The 16,912-nt window shown below is 38.4% G+C and overlaps 1 protein-coding gene across 1 annotated transcript in view; it reads left to right on the top strand.

The window, feature by feature from the left end:
• Window positions 1-16,912, top strand: part of fkbp15b (FKBP prolyl isomerase family member 15b) — a 37,252-nt gene that overhangs the window by 15,465 nt on the left and 4,875 nt on the right. The window contains exons 15-26 of the mRNA XM_081349600.1: window positions 76-118; window positions 267-376; window positions 458-556; window positions 635-729; window positions 2,403-2,505; window positions 9,991-10,162; window positions 11,870-12,006; window positions 12,098-12,253; window positions 13,289-13,441; window positions 13,871-13,960; window positions 15,269-15,349; window positions 16,743-16,850. Coding sequence (XP_081205726.1) covers window positions 76-118; window positions 267-376; window positions 458-556; window positions 635-729; window positions 2,403-2,505; window positions 9,991-10,162; window positions 11,870-12,006; window positions 12,098-12,253; window positions 13,289-13,441; window positions 13,871-13,960; window positions 15,269-15,349; window positions 16,743-16,850 — 1,347 coding nt within the window. The remainder of the gene's footprint in view (window positions 1-75; window positions 119-266; window positions 377-457; window positions 557-634; window positions 730-2,402; window positions 2,506-9,990; window positions 10,163-11,869; window positions 12,007-12,097; window positions 12,254-13,288; window positions 13,442-13,870; window positions 13,961-15,268; window positions 15,350-16,742; window positions 16,851-16,912) is intronic.

The following is a 16,912-nucleotide window of genomic DNA, read 5'->3' as shown; positions in this document are numbered from 1 at the left end:
GAATAAATTTTGCTTTGACTGTATATTTAGTTATGATACATTTATTAAATCTGTTGACTGTCTTCCTCTCGGCAGCCTGTGAGCCAGATGTACCCCACACAAACCGTGCCTTACCAAGGTAAAGATCACTACAAAATCAGTACAAAACCTACAACATCTCACCCTTACACAAAAACATTACATTTGTTTGTAGTTTATCAGCTGCAGATGTCAATACATTCATGTAGTCAAGGTTGGGATTTTTAAATGACGCCTGTCTCTTTAAGGAACTAGTGATGTCACATCCTTCTTGATGACAGAGGCTCGACAACACAACACTGAAATACGATTGGCTGTTGGAAAAGTGGCAGACAAAATGGACCACTTGTCCTCAAAGGTTGGTACATAATTAGCAGAAATTTGTAAGTAACTACATTTGACTTGAACAACCTTTTGAGGAATCGCTCCACTTTTTCAGATCGATGACCTACAAAAGCAAGGCAGCGTTTCGCTGGGCTTATCGAACGTGTCGATGGAAACAGCCATGATCATGCACAACATTCAGAGAATCATACAGGTAACTTGCAGTGATTGGTCAATCAAACCTTCTCTCAGAGTTCTCAGTACTCAATGAACCCATCTTTCATTTATTCAGGAGAATGAGTGTCTGAAGAAAGAGGTGTTTGAGAAAAGCTCTCGCATAGAGGAACAGAACCGCAAGATCAGCGAGCTCATCAATCAGAACCAGAGGTCAGAGGTCTCGCATTTTATTTGGCATCTTCCCTTTTTGTATTATATGTTTAATATCTTCCATCCTTCATTAAATGTTCATGTTCTGGTTAAAAAATAGGGCTGCACAATATGTTCCTAACAAAATAGTAACATTAGTAAAAATCTTAACAACCTTAAGATTTGACGGTTCAGTGAAAAGAGGAGGCGTGTTCCGGCGCAAACGTTCCCTGGTGCTATTTTGCAGTTTCAGAAAACAATTCCGCCACAGACCAGGAGAAACCTCGTCTAAAGTCAGTGGTGTGTTATTCAGACGCTATTTAAAGGGCTCATGCTTGACCATAATGTAGCGTGTGCACAACGCGCACACACTTTTCTTCTCTCATCTACACACAGACGCAGCAGTTGACATTTTTGCAAACCATACGTTATTACAAGGAAAAATATTACCACATGAGGGAAATCATTGTGGTGTCCATGAAGATGTGAAAAAATAGGCATAAATCTAGCTTACACATTTACCCAAATTATTATACGCCTGTTTAACCGAAGCTAATTTGGGTGTGTTTCTCCATCCCCATACAATGTCACTTCTCTGTGTTTTACGGCCCTGACGAGAACGTCGGTCTCCTCGGATTGTGAGATGACACTCTGATTGGTTTATTTCACGTAACGCCCAAACCACACCTATGAGTAATGTAGCTACTTTAGACCAACCCATTTTAGATTTGCGTCGGGACCCGCCCACAAATATTGTTTCAGATTGTTAAAATAGGGCCCTTAGAATGAATACAAATGCACAAAAACTGCTATAGCTTAATTACACTAAGAATCTAATAAAGTTCAATATGCAAATCCCACATTTCTGTTAGTGTTTCTACAGTAAATCCATGGTTAATGTTGGTGATTTTTGGATTGAAAAGCCTTCTAACTGGATGAAAATGGACCGGTCAGCGAGTAAATTCAATCGCTCTAATAAACTCGCTCGCGCTGCGGTTTGAGCTGAGCTGATAAATGATGGGACATTTCTTTCTCACGCGCAACAGAAATGGCAGTGCTTATCAGGCAAATTGGTACTTGCTGGAAAAAAATTGTCATAGTCTAGAGCCATGATCGGAATAAAATCAATATTGTGATCAATGAAACATGCCAAATTGTGCTGATATAATTTTTGGCCTGGCTGTCAGACAAAGAAATTATGAACGCATTCAAAAACAAGAGAGAATCAATGGAAATATTAATGACTGATTATGCTGTAGTAGTCAATGTGTGCTGTTTCCTGTGAGCGTTTTGTTTTTATTTGCATTATAGCTGTAGCTGACCTTTTTTTGCCAAATTATTTTGTCAGATAAAAACCTTAACCGAGTTTAGTGTTTTGTTCTTCCCACATATTTAAAATATATATAAAAATAATTTGAAAGTTTAATTGAACTTGTAGGGTCATTAACAACCAATATCCCCTCCAGACATTACTATTGGCCAATACTGTATATAACAGAAAAAATTATTGCGATGGAAGTTTTTCTCACTATCGTGCAGCCTTAGAAGTTATTTAGTTAAGCTCGCAAAGTTTACCGATGTTGTTACCCGCTCTTGTCCCCATCTCTTCTTTTCCTGTTTTGACTATCACTGTCAATAGAAATGTCAAAATAACACGGTGTGCTTTGACTCAAGGGGAGTTTGTGCTTTTGTAGATACGTGGAGCAGAGTAATCTGATGATGGAACAGAGAACCGACTCTCTGAAGAACAGCAGTGAACAGAATCAGACCAGAATACTGCAGGCAGAACAAGACAAGGTAACACTATTAACCCATTACACACACACACACACACACACTCTGTTCCAAATCCATGCTGTAACCCGCCTACATAGGCTGCTATCTTCTAAGACAGCATTGAAGTGACTGATCGGAAATCAGACCGAAGTGCTCTTCATAGGCAGCAACTCCACACGGCATTCACATAGCGCTAATGATGTGAACTCTAATATGCTTCAAATATATCTTTCTTTCTTTCTTTCTTAAAAATGACTTAAACTACACAAGACAATGACAGGCCCAGACAACTACCTACTTCCAACTACTCCCCCCATGACCGAATTTAATAGAGAAATAGAGGTAGGAATAAATGAATGTTTGTACCTGTTACTCCTAACCGAGATCCTGAGGGTAAAAACAAACTCAGAATAGAGAGGATGGGAACTAACCTTTAAGATGGACTGGGTTTTTCTAACTATCTGGCGATTAAACAGGTTGGTAGGCGATTAAACTGATCAAAGATTAAAATCAACGACACACAAGCATTCAGTAAAATAGTACACACTGTTTTTACGCATACCTTATGCTACACGTGTATCCTAGGGACATATGTACGTACACACACAGAGATTTTTCTCACTGCACATAATCTCTACGCTCAGCTTGCACATGTGCCATGTTTTTTTTGCACCAATTAGTTTGTCCACAAGGTGGCAACACTGACCTGTTGTTTCACACCCGAAAAAAAAAAAAAACGAATGAGATGGAACAACAACAACAAACTCCTGGAGCAACAACAACAGACGGCCATGTTGTTTAGAGATACTCGCAACACTAGTTTAAACGAAAACAAAAATGTTTTTATCACTTATGACTTCTGGAGAGAGATAGCGCAGACACTAGCGCAATTCCTAGCGCTCATTTGACATGCGCTCATTCACACATGCCATCATATGGAGAACACTTAAGCCCCTTTCACACAGAAATTCCGGAAAACACACGGGTGTCCCGGGATCGTTTGATTTTAGTTCATTTACACCACCAGTGATTTTCCGGAATCTGTGAGTGTGTTCACACACATCCCGTAAAGACACGTGACGCCAGGATGTGACGTGTAACGTACGTGCTGAAAACATGTACACTAACGCATCGCGTACCGTTCCACAAAGCTGGCGAGCGATCTCAGCTTCAGTGCGGATAGTAAGGAGCTCCTGGTCTCGGCTTCATTCCAGTTTGCAGACATTTTTTCGTTCTTTCTTTGTTGATGACGAACACAAACTTTCTTCTAAGAGCAACAGAGTCGCGTGATGGCACGTGCGTCATCACTACGACACACCCCTTATGGCATTGGTCCTGGCTTTTGTTCACACAGGGCGCGTTCCGGGACTGATCCCAGCAATGTTACTAGGTCCCCGTCCCGGCATCGATCCCTTCATCAATCCCGGGACGTGTTTGCTTTCCCACTCTAGCAATTTTACAACAATTTCCCGGGATCAACGCGCTGTGTGAAAGGGGCTTTAGAAAGTCTACGTGTTCAGCTATATGCATACACTAAGCATTCGCATATAAATGAAGTATTTGGGATTTCTTTTTTATGGATTTAGTGCTGTCTTAGAAGGCAGCACAACGTCCCTCCCAACCATTTGGAACGGCCTTCATGGTGCAGCATTAAAGGCGCAGTATGTAAGTCACTTATTCAAAACAATAACAAATGTGTAGCTTGATTATGCCATGAGTGTGGAATCATGGGAGTTGTAGTCTTCACCTCCACAGCTGATGGAAAGCAATCCAACGGGACTCAGGCAAAAATTATGTTCATTGATGAGTGAATGAATTAAAGTTTTATTAACGTTACTGTGGTATGAATCAGGGATGGCCGAGAGCCTGGGACGTTTTACCTTGCTGTTTTTATTATGCTTGTGTGCTGCATTCGGCCATTTCGTTTTGTTGTTTATGTATATTTTACAATTAAAGTTTCGTTTACCGTCTGCCTCCTTCCCTGAACTTGAACTTTGTTACGTCACTTAAATTGACTTTATTTTATTTAATTCTAATGAAACAGTCGCAAGTGCTGAAGTACTACTCATACAGGTCGCTTTATAACGCAGCTGTTTTACTTGGTCACAACAATCATACTGAAAATACATTTGAGTGTGTTGAAAGTTACAGGGCCCTATCTTGCACCCAGCGCAATTGACTTTGTACACCGACGCATGTATCATTCCTATTTTGCACCCGACGCACAGCGAACTCTTCCCTCCACAGACACACGTCGGTAAATTAGGGAATGAACTTGCGCTCCCGGGGGCGGTTCAGCGAAAAGAGGAGGCGTGTTCCGGCGCAAACGTTCCCTGGTGATATTTTGCAGTTTCAGAAAACAATTCAGTTTTTCGCGTTTTCAGTGGCGCTTTTTGATGCTATTTTAAGGGCGCATGCTTGGCCATAATGTAGCGTGTGCACAACGCGCATACACTTTGCTTCTCTCATCTACACACAGACGCAGAAGTTGCCATTTTTGCAAACCATACATTATTACACGGAAAAATATTACCACACGAGGGAAATCATTGTTGTGTCCATGAAGATGTGAAAAAATAGTCATAAATCTAGCTTACACATTTACCATAATTATTATACGCCTGTTTAACCGAATCTAATTTGGGTGTGTTTCTCCATCCCCAATGTCACTTCTCTGTGTTTTACGGCCCTGGCGAGAACAGCGGTCTCCTCGGCTGTGAACCGCTCCTGGCGTGCGTCTGGCAAGTCCGCCGTTATAATGGCAATCCGCCATGGAACAAGCCTTCTCTTAAAGGGAATGTGAGATGATGCTCTGATTGGTTTATTTCACGTTACGCCCAAACCACACCTATGAGTAATGAAGCTACTTCAGACCAACCCATTTTAGATTTGCGTCGGGCGCAAGAGTCATTTATCCCGCCGGTATAATAGCAACAGCGCCCGAGATCCGCCCACAAAGTTACTTGCGTTTCGCATTGGATACTTGCGTTTCAGATCGTTAAAATAGTGCCCTTAAAGTTACTCTGTGCGTGTCTCTCGGTGACCAGTATGAGACATTTGTTGCGGACCTCATTAAGCTAGATTGATTAGATTAGAATATCATAATAAAAGCTGGATGACTTGTGTTGCTAAATGGCATTGGATTCATTTTAAAACATTGAATGGTAGAGAAAATGCTCTTTCTGATTTTGCTATGTTAGCCACTTGATAGAATAGTGTCCTCTCTGAAGCATTATACAAACATGTTACTCGCGGTAAATCTATAAAACAAGGGATTCAAACAATAAGACTACAATGATTATTTCTCTGAATTTAAACAATGTTGGAAACATTTAGGATAATGGAAGTACACAAGTCAACAAAAAATATAACCTTGTATTTTAACCCAAAAATCGTACATATTGTGCCTTTAAATAATCAGTTTTGTGTTTGAGGTATTTCTCTGCAGTCTTTCTAAAGTTTTTCCTGAATTGTTTTTATTACAAAATCAGTCTTTTTACACACTCTCCACTAACATTACAGACAAATCTGATGACTTTAATGCTCTGCCATGACGCTTGAAGCTTGACGTCCACTAGTCGCTGATCATGGCCTATAGAGGGCGCAACTGGATAAGATATCTTATGAAGTCCACTTTTACGCTCTGTTCCCAACAGTTAAAGTGAAAAATAAATATATGTTTATATGTTTGATTATAACATCTGGATGCTCAAAATCAGTCAGGTGAATGCACATTTTAAACGGCTTATTAACGACGTTAATCGGCATTCTACACTGCTGCCGTGTTACACACACACACACACACACAGACAGTAGCTCTCACATCACACGCAGATCGCACACAGAATCATTCAGTAGCGCAAAATTTGTTGTCAACAATGTTCTGTGATTTATCAATAAAATAGCTTAGAAACTGAAAAGTTCTAGCATACATTTCTTAGTACCTAAACCCACAGCTTCAATATTAGTTGAGAGATGCTGCCAGAAGTAATTCACACGCAATCGTTCTCTCACTAATGCATTCATAAATTTAATCTTTACTGCGCTACTTTATCTATATTTGAATTTGGCAAAAAAAAAAGCTTTTTCATCATATGCATTTTTCATCTATTAATAAGTCAACTCTGACTGAACGGTGAAATTGTTTTTAACTAGGTACCCTTTAAATTATATGTTTGTATTTACTTAGGTTAAACATAATGTCTTGTTTGTATATATAGTCTATGTATAGAGATATAGTCTTTTTTAATGTTTTTTCTTTGCAACTTTTTGGCCGCCTATCTTGGCCAGGACTCCCTGGGAGAAGAGTTATTGTAACTCAAAGGGACTTTTTTTTCCTGGTTAAATAAAGGTAAAAAATAAAATAAAAAAAATTCTGATTTAGAACGAGCAGAAATCGGTGAGAAATTTAACGACCCAAAGACAAAATAACTGATAAAAATAAGCTGTAATAGGAGCAAAAGTCTTGTGGGCAGCGCTGTCAAATGACATATCTGTGTTTGAGTCTCAGCTCGAGGTTCAGGCTTATTTGTTCATTAATGACATCATCAGTGACTAGTCGACTCGACTTTATTCACATAAATGTTGACTTTAAAAAACTGAAATCATTCAACCCTTAGTACATAATGCAATGACAACTCTTAAATATCTCAACGGTTAACACTATTTCCTTCTAAGCCATGTATCTCTGCTCTGATTGGTTAATTAACGCTACTCTGATTGGCTGAGAGCCTTTAGCGGTGACTGCTCTCTTTTCCCAGCATGCACTGCCAATGGAATTGAGTTGGGATCAGGTGAGCAAAAGCACTGTCCCGCTTTTCATCCATTTCTTCATAGTCTTCACACACTCTTTCATTTGCCCATCGTTTATGTCAAATGAAGCATTTCCCATTTCTCTTTTCACTCTTTGTTTGAACAGGCACCGCTCACTCACTAACCAATCAGCATTCAGCTCTCAGCAGGGGTGGATAGTTCTACCACCCTTGCTTTCATTTCCTTGTATCGTTTATTTGTCTTTCCATTATAGTCCCTTCATCATTTCATCTGCTGTAACATCAGTTATTAAAGGGATAGTTCACCAAAAAATTAAATTAGCCCATGATTTACTCACCCTCAAGTCTGCCTATGTGTATATGACTTTCTTCTTTCAGACGAATACAATCGGAGTTATATTAAAAAAAATGTCCTGGCTCTTCCCAGCTTTATAATGGCAGTGAATGTATATATTTCAAAGCGCATCCATCCATGATAAAAGTGCATCTATCCATCATAAAAGTGCATCTATCCATCATAAAAGTGCATCTATCCATCATAATACGTGCATCTATCCATCATAAACGTGCATCTATCAATCATAAAAGTGCATCTATCCATCATAAATGTGCATCTATCCATCATAAAAGTGCATCTATCCATCATAAAAGTACATCTATCCATCATTAAAGTGCATCTATCCATCATAAAAGTGCATCTTTCCATCATAAACGTGCATCTATCCATCATAAAAGTGCATCTATCCATCATAAAAGTGCATCTATCCGTGCATCTATCCATCATAAAAGTGCATCTATCCATCATAAAAGTGCATCTATCCATCATTAAAGTGCATCTATCCATCATTAAAGTGCATCTATCATCATAAAAGTGAATCTATCCATCATAAAAGTACATCTATCCATCATTAAAGTGCATCTATCCATCATAAAAGTGCATCTTTCCATCATAAAAGTGCATCTATCCATCATAAACGTGCATCTATCCATCATAAAAGTGCATCTATCCATCATAAAAGTGCATCTATCCATCATTAAAGTGCATCTGTCCATCATAAAAGTGCATCTTTCCATCATAAAAGTGCATCTATCCATCATAAAAGTGCATCTATCCATCATAAAAGTGCATCTATCCATCATAAAAGTGCATCTATCCATCATTAAAGTGCATCTATCCATCATAAAAGTGCATCTATCCATCATTAAAGTGCATCTATCCATCATAAAAGTGCATCTATCCATCATTAAAGTGCATCTATCCATCATTAAAGTGCATCTATCCATCATAAAAGTGCATCTATCATCATAAAAGTGCATCTATCCATCATAAAAGTGCATCTATCCATCATTAAAGTGCATCTATCCATCATAAAAGTGCATCTATCCATCATTAAAGTGCATCTATCCATCATAAAAGTGCATCTTTCCATCATAAAAGTGCATCTATCCATCATAAACGTGCATCTATCCATCATAAAAGTGCATCTATCCATCATAAAAGTGCATCTATCCATCAAAAAAGTGCATCTATCCATGCATCTATCCATCATAAAAGTGCATCTATCCATCATAAACGTGCATCTATCCATCAAAGTGCATCTATCCATCATAAACGTGCATCTATCCATCATAAAAGTGCATCTATCCATCATTAAAGTGCATCTAAAAGTGCATCTATCCATCATAAACGTGCATCTATCCATCATTAAAGTGCATCTATCCATCATAAAAGTGCATCTATCCATCATAAAAGTGCATCTATCCATCATTAAAGTGCATCTATCCATCATAAAAGTGCATCTATCCGTGCATCTATCCATCATAAAAGTGCATCTATCCATCATAAAAGTGCATCTATCCATCATTAAAGTGCATCCATCCATCATAAAAGTGCATCCATCCATCATAAAAGTGCATCTATCCGTGCATCTATCCATCATAAAAGTGCATCTATCCATCATTAAAGTGCATCTATCCATCATAAAAGTGCATCTATCCATCATTAAAGTGCATCTATCCATCATAAAAGTGCATCTATCCATCATTAAAGTGCATCCATCCATCATAAACGTGCATCCTGAAGTGAAGCGATGCATTTGTGTAAGAAAAATGTCCATATTTAAAACTTTATTGATTAAAATAACTAGCTTCCGGCAGACTGCCGTACGCAAGTCGACTTATGCCAAAAGAGTAACACTTGACAATGTATGACGTCGGATGTAGGAGTAGCGAAAGCTTTGCCGCCTCTCGCGGTTCAAACAAATATTACTGGGCAACAAACTCAAGCTCCTCCCACATTTCTCTTAAAAAAAATTCATTTTAGACTTCTAATTCGTGACTGGTGTTTTGTTTTGCTCTTTCCTCTGCGCTTCCGGGTTCGTCATTACGTTATTTTAGTCGATAAAGTGTATTTTAGTCAATAAAGTTTTAAATATGGATATTTTTCTTACACAAATACATGGCTTCGCTTCAGAAGGCCTTTATTAACCCCCCGGAGCAGTGTGGAGCACTTTATCATGGATAGATGCACTTTAATGATGGATAGATGCACTCTGATGGACTTCCAAAAAAATGTACCCATTCACTGCCATTATAAAGCTTGGAAGAGACATTTTTTAATATAACTCCGATTGTATTCGTCTGAAAGAAGAATGTCATAAACTTGACATGGCTTCTGGGTGAGTAAATCATGGGCTAATTTTCATTTTTTTGTTTCATGTCGTCTCTCTGGAAGGCGCGCTTGAGCGAGGAGTTGGCGTCCTCCACGGCGCGCGTGTCTGAGCTTCAGCTGGACTTGAGCTCGCAGCAGCAGAAGATCACGGCTCTGCAGACCAAACTCAGCGCCGCCCTGCTGGACGCTCAGCAGAACAACACACACACCGCAGCGCTGGAGGCTCAGATGCTGGGTGAGCCGCTCGTCTCATAACCATGACTGAAACACATGCTGATAGTTTCCTTTAGTGATGGGAAGTCTGGTTATTTTCCGTGAACTGGTTCTTTTTGACAATTTGTTTTAATAAACTGTATGTTTCAGTTTAGTTTGTGCCAACCCTGGGTTTTAGGCATCATGAAAGTGACTGGGCTTTTAGCGATGTTCATCGCCTAAACTTGCGCTCCAGGGCAGTCAGAAAAAGTAAGAAATCTCGAACGAAACTGGACCAATCAGCTGTGAGCAAAGTGTCACATGTCTGACGCAGTAAAGTCACTCCCCCAGTTTCTCTTACTCCAAATTGACGGTCACTAGATTTTTAAAGAAATCGGCTTATTATTTATAACGATGATTATTTATAATAATTATTTAGTATGATTCAGATATTATATATGTAATTATTACCTTTAATCCCATTACACGTACAATTATAGTTGATCAATTATTATTAAGCTCTTAGTTTAAATTAATATAAGTATACCCTCTAAAAATTATTTTCTTGCGTAGTATTTTTGTCTTGTTTCCAGTCCAAATATCTAAAACTTCTTAAATCAAGATGCATTTATTAAAGTGGTAAAATGCCATCAAATATTATATCTCGTTATATTATATCTATTATATTTTTTGATAAAAAATCTAAATGAAGTGAGTTTTTGCTTAAATCCTCCTTTTGCTTCCAGTGGGGTAAGAAAAATAATCTTAATTCAAACAGAAACAAGATTATTTTGAGCTGCAGTGTATAAATTAAACATAGATTAATCCTTATTATATTTAATAATATATATTATATATACAAAAGTAATTGTCAAAAGCAATGTGATTTTCTCTGTCTTATGTTCTTTGATTAACTTTAACGACAGACAGCTGCATTAATTGCATAAAATATTTTTTAATGCGTTAAACTGGAAAAATGAATAGCATGCATTAACACGCTACAAATATTTAATGCAATTAATGCAGCTGTCTGTCATTAAAAGTTAATCAAAGAACAAAAGACAAAGAGAAAAACACTCACTGCTCGACTGAATAACTGTTGTAGCTTTAATAAGGATTAATCTGTTTCATTTATGCAGTGAAGACTGTGAAGTATTTAATAACTTTATTCAATTTCTGCATGTTCCCTACCTTGTGATTAATTAGTTTTAATTTTTTTAATCGATTGAAGGCACTAATAAATATATAAAGATAATATGTAATATAAATAAGCTTTAGAATCAATAGCATATAGATTTTTACTTTGTGACATTTTCAATTAAGTATATTGTCATTGATATGATAAATGCAAATGTTTTATGAGTTGAGTTTTTTGCAATTCTCATTCTCAAATGTAATTCTTATTATTGTAATACTGTATTTTTCAACTGCATTTCTGTAAAATTGCAGTGATTTAAAAAAAAAAATTAAAACAAAGGCAGTAACACCAATATTATCATTATGTATAAATAGTTTAGTATAGTATATAATTGTGTTTTTGTCTGCATTACAATAATAATGTGAATTTGAGAATAAATATTGTCGCTTAATTGCCATGAAAATGTCACAGTGCCAAATATTGTCATGTTTACGCTGTTATATATATATATATATATATATATATATATATATATATAGACAGAAATTATTGGCAGCTGGAAACTGTTGCATCAAGATTAAGACTTATTGTGTGTGTGTGTGTGTGTTTCAGAGCTGAGGGAGACAGCAGACAGAGTGCAGGGTCAATACAAGATGGAGAAGCAGAAACGGAAGGAACTGGAGCTCAAACTCAACAACACAGAGGAAGAGCTGCAGGACATGAAGACAGAGAAGGACGGTCTGGAACGAGTGAGTTACTGACTCGTGTGTGTGTGTGTGTGTGTGAAGGACTGAATCCTCATCTGGATAATCTTGAATACGTTGACCTGTGTGTGTTCAGACTCTGTCAGAGCGGAAGCGGAAGTGGCAGGCCGAGAGACAGCGCTGTGATGAAGAGCTGGAAGAGGTGAGGAGGACGAGCCAGCAGGAGATGGACAGTCTCAGGAGCCAGTTACGCAAAGCCAGAACCAGCACTGACCACGCAGCAGCAGAACAGGTATGAGTGTGTGTGTGTTTGCATGCATAATCACAAGAAGTCCATGCTGCCAATTTAGACCGACTCTGAAGTAGGAGTAAATTAAGAGGCTTTCGCATCGGAGGAACCTTTTCATAGTTCCTAGAACTAGTGGCGGAAGTTCCCGGATTTTGGCGTGTTCGCACCGCAGGAACTAGGAACGATTTTAGTTCTAGGAACTCCTTTTGGAGGAACTAATTTACTCCCTCTTCAGAGTCGGTCTAAACCAGCACTATAGGAGCTATCCGTGATGTTAGTGTTCGCTGATTGGCCGAACGCACGTGAAACACCAGCACCCGCCATTTTAAAAAAAGCTGTGTAAACACAGATTATAGCCTATATATTTACTCCACAAACTAACTCTACAAACATGTAAAACACTGATAGATGAACCTCTTAACCTTTACGCTGAGGAGAAAATCCAATGTGACTTTGAGGAGACCAAGAGAAACATGATTATGTATTTCTGCTCAGCAACTCTGGACATCAAACACACAACATACGCTAATAACTTTTCATTAATGTCTACTTTCTATGTATGACAGTTCTATCTAATACCGTATAAGACAGGACTGTCAGACAGATCGTAAACTAATGAACAAGGAGAATGCGACTGTGATCTCAGGCTCTGGCGTTCTCAGCGCCGTCAAAATAAAAGTCCCAGCAACAAGCGCGTCTCACGTCACGTCAGAGTTCCAACTTACGGTGCGAATGCAACCAGGAAAACTTTCCTAAGGGAACCATTAGTTCTCTGGGAAACACCTACCCGGTGCGAAAGCCCCTATTCTTAACAGTCCCCGGGTGTGTAATTGAGAGTTTTTGACACTCAGTATGTTGTATTGTAGCTGTAGTTTTGTGACTGTGTGTGTGTGTGTGTGTGTGTGTGTGTGTGTGTGTGTGTGTGTGTGTGTGTGTGTGTGTGTGTGTGTGTGTGTGTGTGTGACTGTGTGTGTGTGTGACTGTGTGTGTGTGTGTGTGTGTGTGTGTGTGTGTGTGTGTGTGTGTGTTTGTGTGCAGCTGTCTCAGTTGCAGGCGGATCTGGAGCAGGAGTGGCAGGTGAAGTGTGATCAGACTCTGGCAGCGGCTCGAGAACAGCAGAGGAGAGAGATGACTGAACTCACTGAACACAGAGACACACTGCAGCTCAAACTCACACAACTGCAGGAGAAGGTACACACACACACACACACACACAGAGGAGAGAGATGACTGAACTCACTGAACACAGAGACACACTGCAGCTCAAACTCACACAGCTGCAGGAGAAGGTACACACACACACTCACACACACACACACACACACAGAGGAGAGAGATGACTGAACTCACTGAACACAGAGACACACCGCAGCTCAAACTCACACAACTGCAGGAGAAGGTACACACACACACACACACACATACACACACACACACACACACACACACACACACACTCACTCACACAGCCACACCCACACACACACACAGTGACTTCCTCAGCTGTCCACATCTGATTAGAATACTTTAAACTCACAAACATTGCAAAATAATAGTATTTTGTCTAACAGTCAGTCTCTTAACGACTCCAGCTAACCCTCCTGTGTCTCCTGTGTGTAGTTTAACACACTCAGACAGTCGCGTGACTCAGAGGAGCAGCGTTCACTCCAGCAGGAGCAGGGAGAGGAGCTGCAGGCCTGGAGACTCAAGGTGCACTCGTTTATCACCCCTTTTTCTCTGATGTATCTAAATGATTGTGTTGTGATTGGCTAACCTCTTCACAGAGCCTCAGCACTTCTTCATAGATTGTGGGTCTGCTATCAGGCACAGTATAGTTCTCACTCATTCTTCAGTATCAGCCTGCATTACACTGTGACAGATCCTGGACCCTATCATACACGCGACGCAAGTGTGTTTTGCTAGTTTCAGCCTGACGCAGTTATTATTTTTACGTTCTGCGCCATGTTATTTAAATAGCAAATGCATTAGCGCCCATCTGTGCGCCCATGTGCTGCTGGTCTGAAAACGAGGTGTGTGTTCTGGCGCATTGTTGGTGTGTTGCTATTTTGAGGAACTGAAATAGACTGAGCCATTGACCAACTGAAACCAGGTCTAAAGTCAATGGAGCAGTATTTCTTTGTTATTTAAAGAGCGCATTCGTAGTGTGCACCTATAGGCGGGTCCACAACGCGCGTACACTCTTATCACACACACACACACACACACACACACACACACACACACACACACACACACACACACTCTGCTTATTACACACATAGGGACGCACAAACAACACACAAACATGCCAAATATAAAAAATAAAAGGATTACAATATAAAAGTTTATTATTATGTACATGTGTGTGTATATATATATATATATATGGTGTAAACCGGCTTGTCCCGTAGATGTTCTGCTTTAACCTCACACCTACACACACACACACACACACACTTTAACCTTGTGCACGAGCAGATCCGTTTCCTCTCTGGAGACGCGTTCAGCTTTTCCGCTTGCAAATTCTTCCATGTGAATAGTGAATCCGCCATGACGCGAGCGCAACTGGCTTTTAAAGGGAATGGGAGAAGAGACTCTGATTGGTTTATTGCACGTTACGCCCAAAACACACCCATTACTCATTAAGAGAACAGAGACAAAACACACCCATTACTCATTAAGAGAACAGAGACAAAACACACCCATTACTCATTAAGAGAACAGAGACAAAACACACCCATTACTCATTAAGAGAACAGAGACAAAATACATCCATCACTCATTAAGAGAATTGAGACAAAACACCCATTACTCATTAAGATAATAGAGATGACCCTTTTAGACCATGCGCCGGGAGCACCGACCATTTGTCCTGTCGTTAAACGATCAAAACTGGATTCGGACACGACCTAACTGCGCTTGCACTGTGCGCTTTAGACCATGAGCTTAGATCCTTAAACTAGGGCCCAGTGTTTCCCATGACTGTACCCTGTAGTGAAGTGTTTGCTTGTGTGTCAGTGCTGTGCGCTGGAGGAGAGAGTGGCGCTGATGAAGACGCACGTCTCAGAGATGGAGAAGAAGACAGACACTGCAGGAGAGGTCAGCTTTATCATCTCTATCATACTGACACTCATTATATAGTCTGTGCCTTATTATTATTACAGTACTGAGTTCATATGAGGCATCAGTTAACATTAGTTAATTAAGGCATTAAATAACATTAATGTTTTAACTAACATGAACTGACCATGAGCAATAAATTTGTTACAGTATTTGTTAAATCTTTGTTAATAAAAATACAACTGTTAATTTTTTATATTAATTCACAGTGAATTAACGTTATGCATTAATGTTAACAAGATTTTAATAAAGCATTAGTAAATGTTGAAATTAACAAAGATTAATAAATGCTGTATAAGTGCAGTTCATTATTAGTTCATGCTAACTAATGTAGTTGACTAATGAACCTTATTATAAAGTGTTATCATTTTGTTTAACTTAAACATTTGTTTACTGGGACATTTCTGAACTTGATTGACCTAACCTCTGTTTTTTATTAATTTACATTTATATATTATATATATATATATATATATATATATATATATATATATATATATATATATATATATATATATAATACTGTTCAAAAGTTTGGGGTCGGTAAGATTTTTGAAAGAAATTAATGCTTTTATTCAGCAAGGATACATTTAATTCATCAAAAGTGAAAGTAAAGACATTCATATGGTTACAAAATATTTATCTTTCAAATAAATGCGGTTCTTTTGAATCCTGAAAATTCTGGAAAAAAAGGTATCAATGTTTCCACACAAATATGAAGCAGCACAACTGTTCTCAACACTGATAATAATAATAATAAATGTTTCTTGAGCATCATATCATCATATTAGAGTGACACTGAAGACTGGAGTAATGATGCTGAAAATTCAGCTTTGATCACAGGAATAAATTACATGTTACAAAAGATTCACATAGAAAACAGCTATTCTAAATTGTAATAATAGTTCACAATATTACTGTTACTGTAGATCTCGAAAAACATTTTAACGACTGGAGCGACAACTTACATTGTAGTAAAATATTGGCAAAATACATCAAATAAATCTGATGAACTCGAGAAAATTATTTTATCTTAGATAAGTAATTGTGTGATTTATATTATAATTGTAAATTATAATAATATATGACTGATGTAATATTAACATATAGTACATTTATTTTAATATTCAACAATATTATTGATCTGCCTGCATTGACAGCATTATATGAGAACTGAACTGAGCTGGACAGAGCGGCTATATATATATATATATATATATATATAAATTAACTAAATTAATAACTTTTACCCAAAAAAATGAACCATCAATAACTTTTGAAAATGATTTTGAAAATATTTAAAGCATTTATGTTGGTTTGCATCATAGAGTCATTATAGACTCTTTCTAAGCTCAGCGGTGTTTATTTGCAGGTGAAGCGCGTGATGAACGGAGTGTTTCAGTCTCTGCGAGGGGAGTTTGAACTGAACGAGACGTACGAAGGAAGTGCTGTTCTCCGAGTGCTGGTCAGCACCATCAAGGTCAGGCTCTCAGAGCACATCTCTGTGATTTCTGCTCAAAAACTGCGGATAGAAAAGTGTCT

This window comes from Scardinius erythrophthalmus (assembly GCF_964197995.2).
Source record: "Scardinius erythrophthalmus genome assembly, chromosome: 20".
Lineage (NCBI taxonomy): Eukaryota > Metazoa > Chordata > Actinopteri > Cypriniformes > Leuciscidae > Scardinius > Scardinius erythrophthalmus.
Note: the sequence above shows the minus strand (reverse complement) of the source record. Positions and strands in the feature narration are given on the sequence as shown.